At 38.9% G+C, this 17,284-nt stretch overlaps 1 protein-coding gene across 6 annotated transcripts in view; it reads left to right on the forward strand.

Annotated features, from left to right (window-relative positions):
* Positions 1 to 17,284, forward strand: part of kif13a (kinesin family member 13A) — a 263,604-nt gene that overhangs the window by 201,203 nt on the left and 45,117 nt on the right. For 4 of the 6 annotated variants that reach the window (XM_072283575.1, XM_072283577.1, XM_072283580.1 and 1 more), the window contains exons 23-29: positions 764 to 915; positions 1,562 to 1,694; positions 2,111 to 2,257; positions 4,724 to 4,756; positions 12,312 to 12,411; positions 14,348 to 14,474; positions 16,878 to 16,933. In XM_072283575.1, the coding sequence (XP_072139676.1) occupies positions 764 to 915; positions 1,562 to 1,694; positions 2,111 to 2,257; positions 4,724 to 4,756; positions 12,312 to 12,411; positions 14,348 to 14,474; positions 16,878 to 16,933 (748 nt within the window). The remainder of the gene's footprint in view (positions 1 to 763; positions 916 to 1,561; positions 1,695 to 2,110; positions 2,258 to 4,723; positions 4,757 to 12,311; positions 12,412 to 14,347; positions 14,475 to 16,877; positions 16,934 to 17,284) is intronic. The other 2 variants (XM_072283576.1, XM_072283579.1) reach the window with 1 other exon arrangement.

Raw genomic sequence — 17,284 nt, forward strand, 5'->3', positions numbered from 1 at the left:
TAAGGTAGAAGGAGTCAGTTTTAGAAAACCTAGCACATTTATTTTTCCTACATTTATACACTTAGTCCAGCGGTCATGGAGCGTACGGATCCCTTCTTTGTAGAAGTCAGCATCTTGGACCTCCAGAAAGTGGTCCACAGCAGGGGTGATTGATAAGTTCATGAGGAGAAACTTCAAACTTTCTGCATTTTCACTCAGAGTTGAACTGCATGTGCATGCAACGAGAGCTGCGTAACTCATTTCCTTCTACCTTAGGCCAGAAACTTATCAATCACCCCTGCTGTGGACCACCTGGAGGTCCAAGACACTCTCGTTACATGCATGTGCAGTTCAACTCTTTGAGTGATAATGCAGAAAGTTAGAAGTTAATAACTCATCTCCTTCTACCTTAGGCCACAAACTTATCAATCACCACTGCTGTGGACCACTTCTACAAAGAAGGGATCCGTATGCTCCACGACAGCTGGACTAAGTGTGTACATGTAGGAGGGGACTATGTTGAAAAATAAATGTGCTAGGTTTTCGAAAATTGACTTCTACCTTAGGCCACGAACTTATCAATTACCCCTGGTATATTTATTCTACAATGGTCAAAGCTAAAAGGCTCTGTAATCACTGTGTTTCCACGTTTATAATTAAAAGAATATTCTAGAAATCTGGATTTTAGTGTGAAATGAGCACATAGGTTGAAAACTGTTGTCTATTTCATTGTATTTCATTCTAAATCGTGAAGTAAGTGCTAAGTTTACACGTACCATTCCAGGATTTTGTGGTGCATGTTACGGAGGAATTCCTGGAGTTTATCTCAGAAGGAGCACTAGCTATTGAGGTCTGGGGCCATCGGTGTGCAGGTAATGGCAGAACTACGTGGGAAGTCGATGCACTGCAAGCAAAAACACGCACACTACGTGACAGGTATAGAGCAGCTTCCTGTACATGATGTGCACAGGCTTTGTTTAAATTTCAAGATTCTGCTATCTTAAGATCTTCAATTATTCATTTATGTTTTATTATATTAAATGTGATACTGCCTTTCAATTACGCGTATATATACAAAATGCAGTTTCAAGCTGTACAAAATGTTTTTCCATTGGTGCACTTATCACCTGAGATGCTTGTTTTCTCTGTACTAAGTAAGTGATGATGAGTTTTAGTGTGGTAAACGGAGAAAACATTGCAATGCAATTTTTGTATGGCTGTTTATTACCTCTCCTCACTCACCAACCTATCCTTCGATTATCTTTTTGTTCGCCTATCCTCATTACAACAAAAGCTTACTAAACTAGCTTCAGAGTTAGAAATTTAAGACATTTTTCAGTACTGGCATTGTTCTTTCAGAAGCAATTCTGTTGAGTCTCACCAATTCAAAGTGAGATATTAAACGCTCGACTAGCAGTGCATCTCACTTTTTAATCTTTTACTGATGAGGGAGTACGGCATTCCACTTTCACCCAAGTTGGAGATGTTGATATGTGCAAGGGCAGTGTTTTATCAAGTGCTGTTGGTCAGCTAGCAGTGCCTGGAACTCTTACCTCATGTGCTTGTCTTTCTGCTGAAATAGATGGAGTGAAGTCACACGTAGAATTGAGATGTGGATCTCAGTGCAGGAACTGAATGAGATGGGCGAATACACAGCAGTGGAGCTGACCCAGGCCAAGGATGTGAACACAGGGGGTGTCTTCCAGATTAGACAGGTACTTGGACTTTATAAAGTACTGCTAATTGAGGAACAGATCCTGTTGTAAGGTCCAAAATACAAATGACTTAAAATAATGACAGAAATTTGAGCAATTTATTTTCTGTTTTCCAAAGTACAATGGATGCATTGAAATATTTAAAATAATTGGTAACATTTTTGTTTATTGCATTTTATGAAATAGTAGTACTGCAATGTATTACCATGTTAAAGACTGTATTCAAATGTGTGTTGCATGTGGCATTCAGTTATTTGAGTACTATTTTATGCTCGCTGTTTAAGAGTTACTGTGTGTGGAGCTTTGCTTATGATTGTTGGAGTTCACTTTGTACTTTTATTACATTTTGTTTCATTTGAAATTTTGCACCTAGGTCTCCAGTACTAATCCATCTTGTTTGTGTGTTTTTTGATCAGGGTCAGTCTCGTAGGATTGAGGTCAATGTTAAACCTGTCCAGCACTCAGGAACATTGCCACTTATGGTGGAGGCTATATTGTCTGTCTCCATAGGATGCATTTCTGTCCGGTCCATTAAACTGCAGAGACCTTTGGATAGTTATCAGGTAAGGAATTTGCTTAAAGTTAAGGGAGGTTACACAGCTGCCTTACTGAGACCATGTTATGAATCTCAATTGAAGAATTTTAATTTCTTTGTAGGCAAATTGAAATATATGCTGATAAACTTGAACAGCAAAAGAAACATGATTACTGTACTTTTGGGGGAAAAGAACTGAAATAAGTTCATGTGCTATATTGCAGAAGAGATTTTTTTTTTAAGAAAAGGGTAATTTTTGATGTGCAATAACTCCATTGAGTTTATTGGCATGACATACCATATCTGTGCTAATCAATGCAGAAGCTGCTGTGTAAAATATGTGAAACTTGTGATGTAATGTCCTGGTTTCCTGGGAGGTACTTCAATTGCCAGACCTCCAAAGAATACTCAAATTTTGCACCTAGGTCTCCAGTACTAATCCACTTTTAATGAAATCTGCAGAAGTGGCAGCTGACCACAAGAAAAGCTGCTGGAACCTCAGGTCCCTGCAAAATCACTCAGCTGATAAGAGAGGATGATTTGTTCTCCTTTCTGTTCCTAATGGTTTCTTTCCCTCCCTCTTGCTATGAGGTTATGTGTGATTCAGGATGTATTATTTTAGTCCGTCTTTTAGATTGGATACTTGAATGTCATTTGTGAACAGTTTGCTCTCAGATTTCCAAATTATATATTTTTAATGAGAGTTGATTGCTTAAAATAATCCTTCCTGTTTTTTTTTGAAAGGGTGCTCACTTTGCATTTATGTATCTTTAATTGGATAGGAATGGTTTTTGTGGCCTTTTCTTCTAAATCCTTTTGAAGTCAGTCAAATTTCCCGAGTTCATTAGTTGCAGTGTGTTCCATTGGTTTTAATCAATTCATTCATAGTCAAAGGTGCGTTGCCTTCAGACTTTTCAGCTTTCCGAGCACATTCTCCTTAGTAATAGCAATGATAGTCACTTCTGCCCCCTGACACTCTCGAATTTCTGGAATTCTGCTCTTGACTTCCACAGTGAAGACTGACACAAAATACTTAATAAGTTCCTCCACCATTTCTTTGTACCTATTACTACATCTCCAGTGACATTTTCTAGTGGTCTAATATCCACTCTTGTCTCTCTTTCAGTCTATGTATGAAAAAAACTTTTGGAATCCTTTTTTGTATTATTGACTAGCTTAACTTCATATTTCATCCTTTCTCTCCTTATGGCTTTTTTAGTTGCCTTCTGTTGGTTTTTAAAAGCTTCTCAATCCTTTTTTTTTGCTATATTATATACCCTCTCTTTTGGTTTTGTGCTGTCTTTGACTTCCCTTGTCAGCCACGGTTGCCTCATTGTTTATTTAGAATACTTCTTCATCTTTGGGATGTATCTCTCCTGCATCTTCTGAATTTCCCCCAGAAACGCCAGTCGTTGCTGTTCGGCAGTCACCCCTGCTTGTGTCCTCTTCCAATCAATTTTGGCCAGCTCCTCTCTCATGCCTCTGTAACATCCCACCCCGGTGTCTTTTTCACATCCATAGAATCTGCACTCCGCTCCTCTAATTATAGGAGAGGAGGGGAGTCACTGAGCCACTCAGTGCCAGAGACCTGGTTGCTGTGGCTCCCCCGACAGCATCCAAAGCAGTACGCTTATTATTGGGGAGAGTGGGCTCGGGGGTACTCTGCAATAGCTGCCTATTCCCTTTCCCTCTCCTGACGGTCACCCAGGTACCTGCCTCCTGCAACTTAAGGATGACTATCTCCCTGTAGCTCCCATCTATCACCTCCACAATTCTCCCGTATGAGCCGAAGGTCATCCAGCAGCAGCTCTAATTCCTTAACACAGTCTTTAAGAAGCTACAGCTTGATGTGCTTCGTGCAGCTGTAGTTATTAGGGAGACTGGAGTTCTCTCAGAGGTCCCATATTTCACACAAAGAGCATACCAAAACTTCCGAACCAATTCTCAGCACGTAACTAACTGGAAAAAAAACTTACTAGGAACTTGCTTAGAGTCTGCATCATTAGTTGCCCAAACTGGACCACTCTAATACTGCCCCACTCACACAATGGCCACTTCACTTAGACCTCCCTTTTATATTTTTCCCATGCTGAATGCAGTCCACCAAGAAGAGCCAAAGGTGCCCAAGCTCTTTTTAAGCCTTGCGTTATGTCACCAGTGAACAACCTCTTGTGCTGATTGCAGCCTGTTTTTTCAGCTCAGTAATAACTAATGCCTCTGCATTGTAACAAAATGCAATGTGAATAAATACCCTTTCAAAAGTCTTTCCATTAATTTGTTTACAGCCCATCCAAATCTTGTCTCAAGTTACCACCATTCAACTTAATATTTTGCTGTGTTGTTTGAATTTTGTTTATTCCTTTTGATATATGCATAATTTTGATTAATCCAAAATAATGTGCACTTGTTACAAATCATGTAATACCTGAAGTGATAAAGTGGTCTTGTGAAATATTTCCAAGGTGTTTTTACTAAGTTTATTTTCTCCTGCCAGAAAGAGGAGGAGGAGGATATGGATAGTTACCAGGTATTGTTGCTACCATAAGCTACATGGCATGAAGCTCAACACTGGCCAGCATCAGCAACTGACTCACAAGTTAGGCAATGGAGATGGAAACATTAAGTTTTAACATGCATTGCGTGCACTTTCTAAACATTGCTGTTTTAATACGCAGCTGTAATTGTCCAAGGTGCAACAAATTTTGCATAGCACTGGGAATTAATATTTCTTCTAATCATGCTTGAATTAACATTATGACAATTGTTTGAAGGCATTTAAAATCAGGTTATTACTTGCTACTAGAATCAGAAACTTTCAGCTGCAATGTTGATACATGCAATGCGGAAGATATTCTTGCGTAGGCTGGTTAATGGCGAGCAGTAATGATTATAGAAAGCTGCAGTAAATGTATGGGAATAAAGTTGGTGTGAATTCGTACAGAATAATTTGTTATTGGGTTACAATTCCATTTTCCACCTTCCTGATGATCACGGATACAAGAAATTTATGCTGTGCTTTCTTGCAGCCAGTGCGTCTCTGACAGTTCGTCAACTTGTCAGCTCAGTAATTTAGAATGCTGCTTCAAGCTTTGACAACATTTTGTTGTTTTCTCCCCAGACTCTTTTACAACCCAGTCAGGTATTGAAGCCCCATTTCATTGTCCTGTATGACATCTTGTGGAATCCAGCATGGTTGAAGTCATCTATCCATCAGATCATTAAGCAAAGTATCTTAAACTTCAACATTTATAATATTTCAGTATTTAAGGAAATAGACAAGTGACATCTTTTCCACAGACTTCTAGTTCAGTACACTTATAAGTTATGGAGAAGTTATGCTTCTGTAAAAATCAAACATTAATCTGCACAGTTTGAAGAATTGATCAGGATTTTAACCAAAACATGTTAATTCATATAAAACAGCTTTGATTTTAGAAGGCAAATATATAATATATTTTGCTATTCCACTGTATGCTAATAATAAATAGGAAAATGTTGAATACTCCCTTCCAAATTCTGATCATGGTAGTTAGTTTTAATCAAGAAATCAATTGAATCAGTTCAGTTCTCATATTACTTGCTAAAAGTCAGAGTCGCTTGAATCCGAAGTTCCTCCAGCATTTTGTGTGTGTTGTTCCAAAAAACAGTGGTTACCACAGCTCAACAATTGCTGAGAATTTTCAGTCACATTATTTCTACAGATTAATAGTGGCTATGATCATGGCAGCTATAATATTGTCAGAGATCTGTGAGATATTAATGCCTTACCTGCCTATACCCATATGTAGTTACATTTTAGAATATCAAAAGATATTAAATCTTACATTCCCGATTTTTTTCATGACTTGGGTATCACACTTTAGTAGAATTTTTCTCTAGACCTAAATGAAACTGTCCTTCAAAGTTAATTGGTCATCGTGAAATTGTTCTTTGTTATAATAATTTGATTAAGACAAATAAGCACCAACCGGTACAAAACAAAAAGGGTGATACTCGGTAATTTTAACAATTCCCATATCCATAAAACAATGAGCACTTGACACTCGACAATGATCTGGAAAGGTTTTCTGGCAGATTATTTTGACTGGTGCTAATTCTGCCTGGATAAAAGATGGCAACGAGGCTTTCAGTAAAGTCTCAATACTACACATGAACAGACATTTCATCCCGTTGGAGGTATAATCAGTGTCACAACTGTACACTCAGTCGTTTAGGTGAAGTGTAGTACGTATGGTGTGGTTAAATTCAGAAGAGATGGAGCCAATTATTTAAATGAATATAAGGGGCATTGTCTTGAAGTAACCTTGTCCATATTAGAACAGGTAGGCAGAATTCTGTAACCAAATTATTTTTTAAATATGTTGCCAGCCTGGTTTTAATGATACAGTACTAGGGCCACTATCTAACAATACTAGAATTGTACAGCATAAAAGTAGGCCTTCAGCCCAGCTGGAAATGTTGACCAAAATGTCCCATCGAAATTAGTCCCATTTGCCAGTATGTGGTTCATAACCGCCTAAATCTTTCCAATCCATGTGCCTGTTCAATTGTCTTAAAAGTTGTCATTGTACCTGCTTCAGACACTTCCTCTGGCAGCTCATCCCACATGGATATGACCCTTTCTGTAAAATGTAAATTCTTCTGAAGTTCCTTTAAAATTTTCCCCTCTTACCTTAAACCTTTGCCTTCTACTTCTTGATTCCCCTACTGGGGGTGGGGGTGGGAAAACTGAGTGAATTTACTCCATTTATGCTTCTCATGATTTTGTATGCCTCTATAAGATCTCCTCTTGGTCTCTTACACTCTAAAAAAAAAAAAAAATAAAAGTTTCTTTTCCCAAAAACCCAGTCTCTCAAGTCCTGGCAGAATCGTTATAAATCATATGTGCACTCTTTCCGGTTCAAAGATTCGAGATTCGGAGTATATTTATTATCAAAGTACGCATGCACTATACAACTCTGAAATTTGCCTGCCCCATAGACAGTCACAAAACAAAGAACAACCACGGAACCAACCCTTTCAAAAACAAAACATCAAACATCAAACTCCACGTGCACAAAAACATCACGCAAACGGCAACAGAAAAATGAGTGAGAACACAGAATATAAAACACAAAATCAAATTTCCTGTAACACTTTTCCCAAGGTAGTGCAACAGAAACTGAACACAAATGTAGCCTCTACAGAACCACACCATGACTTCTCAAGTTTTATATATGCAATGCCCTGACTGATGAAGGGTAGTGTGTCAGCGCCCCGCGTACCAGGGACTCCACTTTCAGTGAACAATGTACTTGTACTCCAAGGCATCTCAGTCCTACAACACTCTGCAGGTGTTCACTGTGAAAGTTCGACCTGGATTTGACTTTCCAAAGTGCAACACCTCACACTTATCTGAATTAAATTCCATTTGCCATTCCTTGACTCACTTAGTTATTCAAGGCCCCCCTCCCCTGTAATTTTTGATTACCTAAATTGCATTGTCCACCGTATCATCTGTAAACTTACTAACCATGCCATATATTTTCTTACCCAAATTTTTGATACACTTAACAAAGAACAAAGGGCCCAGCACACCACTAGTCACAGCCCTCCAGTCTGAGAAACAACCTTCTACCATCACCCTCTGCTTTCCACCGTCAAGCCAATTGTGTATCGTTAGTCAGCTACCATTGAATCCCATATGATCTAACCTTTCAAAGCAGCCTACATGTGGAGTCTTATGGAAGGCTTAACTGAAGTCCATTTAACCATGTCTAAAGTTCTGCCCTCATTAGCATGGTTACATTATCAAAAAAACCCAATCAGTTTTGTAAGACATGGTCTTCCATGCATAATGCCATGCTAATTACCCCTGATCAACCTCTGTCTTTCTGAATATACATACATGTATCTTATCATTCAGAGTTTCCACCAGTAACTTGCCCACCACAGATGATCACCTACAAACGTACTTTCAGTTTCCGGGTATTTCTTTTCCATCCTTCTCAAGTAAAGGCACAACTTTCACTAGCTTCAGTCTACAGGTACCTCACCCACGTCTAATAATGCAGATATATCTCAGCTGGAGCTCCTGCAATTTCTTACCTAGCTTCTCACAGTCTTCTTGAATATACACGAGAAGGCCCTGGAAATTTGTCGATACCTTTGTACCTTTTAAGGCACCGGACACCACCTCTACTCTATCCCTAAGACTTCCCCACTTATTTTTCCCAGTACTGAAGCAGTAACAAGCAAATTTTAATTCAAAATTTACTGTGAACATAGGATTGAATTAATAATACATTGACGTCATTTCTGGTCCCGTATGTACCACCTTCGGCATAACATTGAAGTAAGTTTGTACACTGTAAAGTTAGATTTACTTAAGGAAATTTTTAAAAATATATAAATTGAAAGAAATGAAGATTGAAAACATGAAGAGCTTGTAAGGAAATGTGGTTACAATAAAGTATTAATAAGTCTGAGATCTCAGCTGCAGATCTAAGAATTAGATTTAGATTGAGTTACTTAGACTGAACCACATTCAAATATGAATGTGAATCTAAGAATATGATTCCAGTAGTGTGGCTAGTATTTGAGTTACAAAAAACTACAAACAAAAAGTGAATTAGGCCTAATGATTTTGGTGATAAAATCTCTATTATTCGTCCAAATGAAAAGGAATTTATTTTGAATGCTAGATTAAGATGTACAGGAATAATCTCAGTTTGAATTAAATTTAACCCGGAGTAATGGCTTTGTTTGAGGTAACAAAAAAAAAAGATTTTTCTTTGTCGCTTAAGAAAAATACAGGTAGAAAGTGATTTGCTCCATCTCCATTTTACCTATATTTACTAAAGCAGGGTTTGAAATACTGTATTGAGAGTTAAAACAGCAATTGAAATGAAAAAAATTGAGCCAAAGTATGAAAATTGATCCAATTGATAATGCAAGTTCATTTATTTGACTGGAGTACCCCCTCTCCTAACAAAGGCCCAGCAGAAGTATCTTTCCAATTGAACTTCGAAGTATTTGCAAAGAAAACTCATTATTTGTGATGTTTTTTTAAAAAATAAAATTAAAAACTAGTTAGTGCCTTTCCATTTACAGGATGCAAATGTAAATTTTACATTTGCTTTTAGAAAAACTGACCTCTTTGACTTCCTCGAGAACATTGCATGAATCTAATTGCACTTGCAAATAGCAAATCCAGTTATCACAAATGGTGGTCATTGAGTATTTCGATTCCTGCATTTACTAACACTTTGAAGGGCTTCCTCTCTGCTACTTGCAACAGTAATGAGCATTAAGCTGCTGGTATTGTAAGTTCCATGCCAAAGCATGAATGCATGAAACCATTGCATGGGGTATTTGAAAGCAAATGAACTTTCATGTAAAAAGCCTCATCCATTTCTTAACCATTACAAAGACTTGTCATTCTCAGTTATTTTATCAGATACAGTGTAAATGCTCAACGGCCAAAACCTTCAACAATACAGTGTCACTGTACAGTTTTACAATTGTTACTAATTTCTTTTTGTTTCTGAATTGCTCTCTTAAATTTATTTTTGATGATGGATTGCAGATTTTTCCAGATGTTGTCAAATGTATGACACTCGAGCAGATGTGTATAAACCTGGAAATTCTCTGCTACAGTACCCAAATATGTTGAATTTGTGGATTACAGATAGAAGATTATAATTGGTCTTGGGGCTATTGAGTTGGGGAAATAGCATAAATTGGTCATGATTCCCAAGCTTGATGCTTATCAACCGAGCTTGATGAGGACTTACCTGTACATATTTGACTGTCTGCATGAATATGAACAACACATACAAAATGCTGGAGGAACTCAGCAGGCCAGGCTGCATCTATGGAAAAAAGTACAGTCAATGTTTCGGGCCAAAACCCTTCAGCAGGAAATGCTGACTGTACTTTTTCCCATAGATGCTGCCTGGCCTGCTGAGTTCCTCCAGCATTTTGTGTGTGTTGCTTGGATTTCCAGCATTTGCAGATTTTCTCTTGTACATGAATATGAAGTGGGGTTTATACAACAAACGGGTATTCACTAAGTTCATAATTAAATCATACCTTCCCCACTTGGGGCAGAGTACCAAATAAGGTAGAGTTTCATGATTGATATTGGGAACACGAGGAAGTCTGTAGATGCTGGAATTTCAAGCCACACACATCACAGTTGCTGGTGAATGCAGCAGGCCAGGCAGCATCTCTAGGAAGAAGTACAGTCGACGTTTCGGGCCGAGACCCTTCGTCAGGACTAACTGAAGGAAGAGATAGTAAGAGATTTGAAAGTGGGAGGGGGGAGGGGGAGATCCAAAATGATAGGAGAAGACAGGAGGGGGAGGGATGGAACCAAGAGCTAGACAGTTGATTGGCAAAGGGGATATGAGAGGATCATGGGACAGGAGGCCCAGGGAGAAAGAAAAGGGGGAGAGGGAGAAAAAGCCCAGAGGATGGGCAAGGGGTATAGTGAGAGGGGGAGAGGGAGAGAGAAAAAAATGTGTGTATATAAATAAATAATGGATGGGGTACGAGGGGGAGGTGGGGCATTAGCGGACATTAGAGAAGTCAGTGTTCATGCCATCAGGTTGGCGGCTACCCAGATGGAATATAAGGTTGTTCCTCAAACCTGAGTGTGGCTTCATCTTGGATAGACATATCAGAATGGGAATGGGACGTGGAATTAAAATGTGTGCTCACTGGGAGATCCTGCTTTCTCTGGCGGACAGAGCGTAGGTGTTGAGCAAAACGATCTCCCAGTCTGCGTCAGATCTCGCCAATATATAGAAGGCCAGATCGGGAGCACTGGACGCAGTATATCACCCCAGCCGACGCACAGGTGAAGTGTTGCCTCACCTGGAAGGACTGTCTGGGGCCCTGAACGGTGGTAAGGGAGGAAGAGTAAGGGCATAGGGGGGACGAATGGACAAGGGAGTCACGTAGGGAGCGATCCCTGTGGGAAGTGGGGGGGGAGGGAAAGATGTGCTTAGTGGTGGGATCCCGTTGGAGGTGGCGGAAGTTACGGAGAATAATATGTTGGACCCAAAGGCTGGTGGGGTGGTAGGTGAGGACAAGAGGAACCCTTTTCCTAGTGGGGTGGCGGGAGGATGGAGTGAGAACAGATGTGCGTGAAATGGGGGAGATACGTTTGAGAGCAGAGTTGATGGTGGAGGAAGGGAAGTCCCTCTCTTTAAAAAAGGAGGACATGTCTCTCGTCCTGGAATGAAAAGCCTCATCCTGAGAGCAGTTGCGGCGTAGACGGAGGAATTGCGAGACGGGGATGGCATTTTTGCAAGAGACAGGGTGAGAAGAGGAATAGTCCAGATAGCTGTGAGAGTCAGTAGGCTTATAGTAGACATCAGTGGATAAGCTGTCTCCAGAGATAGAGACAGAAAGATCTAGAAAGGGGAGGGAGGTGTCGGAAATGGACCAGGTAAACTTGAGGGCAGGGTGAAAGTTGGAGGCAAAGCTAATCAAGTCAACAAGCTCAGCATGCATGCAGGAAGCAGCACCAATGCAGTCGTCAATGTAGCGAAGGAAAAATGGAGGACAGATACCAGAATAGGTTTGGAACATAGATTGTTCCACAAAGCCAACAAAAAGGCAGGCATAGCTAGGACCCATACGGGTGCCCATAGCTACACCTTTAGTTTGGAGGAAGTGGGAGGAGCCAAAGGAGAAATTATTAAGAGTAAGGACTAATCTATTACAATCACGGAAATACAGGCATGAATGAAAAGACACATTGCCTACAGCTACACCTTTAGTTTGGAGGAAGTGGGAGGAGCCAAAGGAGAAATTATTAAGAGTAAGGACTAATCTATTACAATCATGGAAATACAGGCATGAATGAAAAGACACATTGCCTACTATACTCAAGATGTAAAGTGGGAATGCTTAGAGTGGCTTGTCCAGCCTATGCAATAAAAAAAAGGTCGTTGCAAGAAAGGCTGCAAGCTTTCTGTAACTTGTTGTAGAACTGTTCAGTGGCACCACATTTGATGTATCCTGTAGTGTTCTCTTCACAAGAAAGAGCACTTGTTGCATTGGCTTATGTCTCAATCCTTGTAATTGTTCAGGAGGAAGATCTGAATGAAGTGCGCGAGAGATGGTCTGATGCATTGATGAAACGTCGGGAATATTTAGATGAACAAATTCAGAAAATAATCAACAAACAGGGTATGTGTGCTTCAGTAAATAACGTTCAGGCACATGTGCCTGATCGTTATTTCAGAGATAGGAGCAAGAGTAAACTCCAATAAAAAAAACTGTCCATCCCAACTTGAATATCCTAAACACAGGTCCACCTGGAATAAAGAATTTAATAGAATTCTTTGTGTAGAATCTCTTCAGTCCTAAACAGTTACCCACTTACCCAGAGGAGTTCTGCTTAGATTTAGGGCTATACAGCTAGAGGAAGTGGCTCTCCATCTGAAAGTAAAACTCAGCTGGCTGGGCAGCAGCTATGGAAAGGAAAATACAGTCGACATTTCTGGCCAAGACCTTCATCAGCCCTTTTACAATCTTGTACACCTCAATGAAATCTCAATCTTTGAAATACCAAAATGAAATCTCAATCTTTGAAATACCAAAATGACAACCTCTTATCTAATGATTGGTTAAGGAGACCAGAGTAACAGTTGTGATCTCACTAATCTCCTCTACAAATGCTGAATAACCTTGGAATTTGTATGTAAACCTCTTTGCAATTAAGACCAACATAATGTTTCATTGCCTCTTGTACTCTATTTGCATGTTATCTTTATAGTATATAAAAATACCCAGATACCCCTAAATACTAGTATTTATTAGTTGCTCATAATTTAAAACACATAGTTTGTGTTTCTGCTCTTCCTGCCAAAAGAAAATTTCACTTCCATCTGCTATCACCTTGTTCATATATTATTGCTGTCAGTACATCCTTACAGATGCTCAACATCAACCTTGCTGTTTGTTTCCAACTAGCTTGATGTGGCCAGCATGTATAGATAAAGTGCATTAACAAATTAATATACGCTGTACATTGCTGAAGATCCAGTCTTGCTTCTTGGCATTCTGAAATTGCCCAATTATTACTTTTATTATTTTTTCCTAATCAAGATTCTCTTCCTGGCTAATTTTTTGGCATCTCTTCAACCCTGAAACTTACGTCATCAAAAGATTTGTCAATGTGGCAAATGCCACATACTCTTTCAGAAAAGTATACTCTCATTAAATCATGTTCTGATTTTCTGGTCCGTTTTGAGGTTTCTCAAATGGATTTTAGCATTTTCCTAGTAACTGGTATGAAACTAACTGGTCCTTTATTCCTCATTTCTCTAATACTGCTATTGCACTTAACTTACTCACATTCTGCTATGATCCTTTTAGAACTGAGCAATTTTAGAAGATTGCCATCAATGCCTTGACTATTTCTGCAGTCACTCTTTCCAAAATTGAAAAATATAAAATATCACATCCAAGTGATAAATCAGCTTATAGTTTCATTAACTCCTCTATTTTGTTACACTTAATTGTTTTATGTCTTTCATGCTGCTTAGAACATTGCTGTCCCCACTAGTTCTGGTATGCTTCCACAGAGACAGAATAAGAAAAAAATTAAAACCAGTTCCCTATTTTCCATTGTAATTTTTCTAACTCTGAATTTAGGGGATCCATGTTTACTTGCTAACTTTTCTCATTTAATAATTTTTACAAACTGTTTAAGAAATTCTTTTTTTTTGCCTTTCTTCATTTTTATTTGTGATTTCCGAAGCATATCCAATTGTCAGCAACTATTTAGCAACTTTACAAGCATACTGTTAACCTAAATGCTTAATTTATAAAGTAATATAAATATCTTCATTGTTAGCTATCCATCCTTGGACCTTTTCAATCATTTTAAAACCAACTCTGCAACCTCATTGGCCTTGTTAATTAAAATGGTTTTAATTGGCTTTATACAAGTCCAATTTAGATTATAGTAATTCACTCACAGAATGTTTGTTTAAGATGTACCAGCTGCTGTCTGCCACAGTATTAGCATTTACAGATTAGGGTATGCTCAATTTTGTGGAACTATTCTATCTTTGAAAAATAAATATTGGTTGATTTTGATTTGTGGTCCTGTGTGTAGAAAAAACAGAAGATGATGTCGAGAGAGAAGCGAGGCTGGTGGAGCAATGGGTAGGACTCACAGAGGAGAGAAACGCTGTGCTTGTTCCTGCCCCAGGCAGTGGAATTCCAGGAGCCCCAGCAGACTGGTCAGTATAACACCTACATCAAATTATTGACTTGTTTTGAAGCTATTTATAAGTTGTAGAGAGAATACATTTTTCTGTGAATAGTCCATTATGATTAACTGTGTTCACATACAGTAAGTTGCTTACTGCATGTGAACATGATGTAGTCTCTTAACACGATGTAGTCTCAAACATCATTACCATTGTCAGTCTGTATACCAAAATCTAGATTTTACACATATTTGAAATTCTTCTGAACGTGATAGGTTCTCCAACTAAGTTCTTGCAAAATCTGAATGAAATACTGTATCATCAACTGCTAATAAATGTTTTCAGATACTTTGCTTGCCTCGCTTCAATAGCTTTTCCCTTTCCATCTTTATCTATTAATTCCATATAGTATTCATTCCAAGAGACCAATTAATACCTGTTCTTAAACTGCTGATTAACAAGTACATTTTCAGAGGTGCAGTGTGCAACAAAATTGTAAGATTATTTGTGGAGAACTCGGCTGATCGTGAGTTTCTCTGTCATCTTGACAAGATTGGCAATTTATTATATTGGTTCAGGAATTGAAGGTTCTAACATTAGCATGATGTACTGAAATCTCCTGACCATTTGCCAATAGTTGGTCATTTTGCAGGACATGTCACTCAGGAACATGTGTGTATGACTGTAGGTGTGCCTGCTACCTTGTGCTGTGTATGTTTTGCACCTTGGCCCCATAGGAACGTTGTTTCATTTTGGCTGTATTTGTGTATGGTTGAATGATAATTAAACTTGAAGTTGAATTTGTATTTGGAGTCAGGACGGACGTGCATTCAGGATTCTCCATCTACTGGAAGTTAAACAAGAGATGGTTTTTAGTATACTTCAGGTATAAATTAATTAGAATACCGCACAATTCCAGTGAACTGAAGAGCAATTTTCTGAAGTAAGTTGTGCGCAGGATATCAGCTTTTGAATACTGGGTGATTTGGAAATTCCTGAGACAATAGACTATACTTCATTGTCGCCAAACAATTGATACTAGAACGTACAATCATCACAGCGAAATTTGATTCTGCGCTTCCCGTTCCCTGGATTACAAATATTAAATATTTAAAATAAAAATAGTAAAAATTAGTAAATATTAAAAATTTAAATTGTAAATCATAAATAGAAAATAGAAAAATGGAAAGCAAGGTAGTGCAAAAAAACTGATAGGCAGGTCCAAATATTTGGAGGGTACGGCCCAGGTCCGGGTCAGGATCCATTCAGCAGTCTTATCACAGTTGGAAAGAAGCTGTTCCCAAATCTGGCCATACGAGTCTTCAAGCTCCTGAGCCTTCTCCCGGAGGGAAGAGGGATGAAAAGTGTGTTGGCTGGGTGGGTCGTGTCCTTGATTATCCTGGCAGCACTGCTCCGACAGCATGTGGTGTAAAGTGAGTCCAAGGACAGAAGATTGGTTTGTGTGATGTGCTGCACCGTGTTCATGATCTTCTGCAGCTTCTTTCGGTCTTGGACAGGACAACTTCCATACCAGGCTGTGATAATAGACAATAGGTGCAGGAGTAGGCCATTCAGCCCTTCGAGCCAGCACCGCCATTCACTGTGATCATGGCTGATCATCCACAATCGGTACCCTGTTCCTGCCTTCTCCCGATATCCCTTGACTCTGCTATCTTTAAGAGCTCTAGCTAACTCTTTCTTGAAAGAATCCAGAGAATTGGCCTCCACTGCCTTCTGAGGCAGAGCATTCCACAGAACCACAACCCTCTGTGTGAAAAAGTTTTTCCTCAACTCCATTCTAAATGGTCTACCCCTTATTCTTAAATTGTGGCCTCTGGTTCTGGACTCCCCTAACATCGGGAACATGTTTCCTGCCTCTAGCGTGTCCAATCCTTTAATAATCTTATATGTTTCAATCAGATCCCCTCTCATCCTTCTAAGTTCCAGTGTATACAAGCCCAGTCGCTCCAATCTTTCAACATATGACATTCCTGCCATCCCTGGAATTAACCCTGTGAACTTACACTGCACTCCCTCCATAGCAAGAATGTCCTTCCTCAAATTTAACAACAGAGTAATGACCAAGATGTTTCCAAACTTTTACATTTTCCTTTGAGGTAAACCACTAAAATCTGCCGAGTTCAGAATAATTTCAAAATGCTTATGTAATCATGACTTTGACTGCCCATTGTAATGGCATCTGTAGAATCTCTTGTATTTATCATTGTAATGGAGATAGATGTTTGAGATGATACTATCTTAAGGTAACCTCATTTGGAAGTGGCTTATTCACAAGCAAATCCTCTATATGAACACAATGTATGACAATTAACTATTCATTTTGATGAGAATAAACTTTCCCCTTAAGCTGCACATATAGAAGTTAAATCTTGATCTGTATTTTTCTTTTTACTGAGTAAACGTATTTTTCAGGATATCACCTCCAGGAATGGAAGCTCATATCCCAGTACTCTTCCTTGATTTAAATGGTGAGTAGTTGCTGTGTTATTTTTGTCAAAGGTCATTAAAAGAAAAGTAATTCCATGTGGATTTAACTTTGGGAAGTGGCAATTTTATTCAACTGCAAATGGATCTGGAGAGGCTAAACTAGAGTACATGATTGACAAGTAAATCTGTAATTGAATGACTGGCAGCTTTCGGAGAGAAAATGGATTTGAGAACATTATAGCATATTCCAATCTGGGTCAGTGGTAAGGCTACCAGAAACACAACTTCATAGATGGATGGCAAAAAAGATATAGAGTGGCATGCAGTCAAAACGGAGGATGTCAGGTTGCTAAAGTGGAATCAATTCAGGTGTAAATTAAAGAACAGAAAGG

Source organism: Mobula birostris, chromosome 19, assembly GCF_030028105.1.
Source record: "Mobula birostris isolate sMobBir1 chromosome 19, sMobBir1.hap1, whole genome shotgun sequence".
NCBI lineage: Eukaryota > Metazoa > Chordata > Chondrichthyes > Myliobatiformes > Myliobatidae > Mobula > Mobula birostris.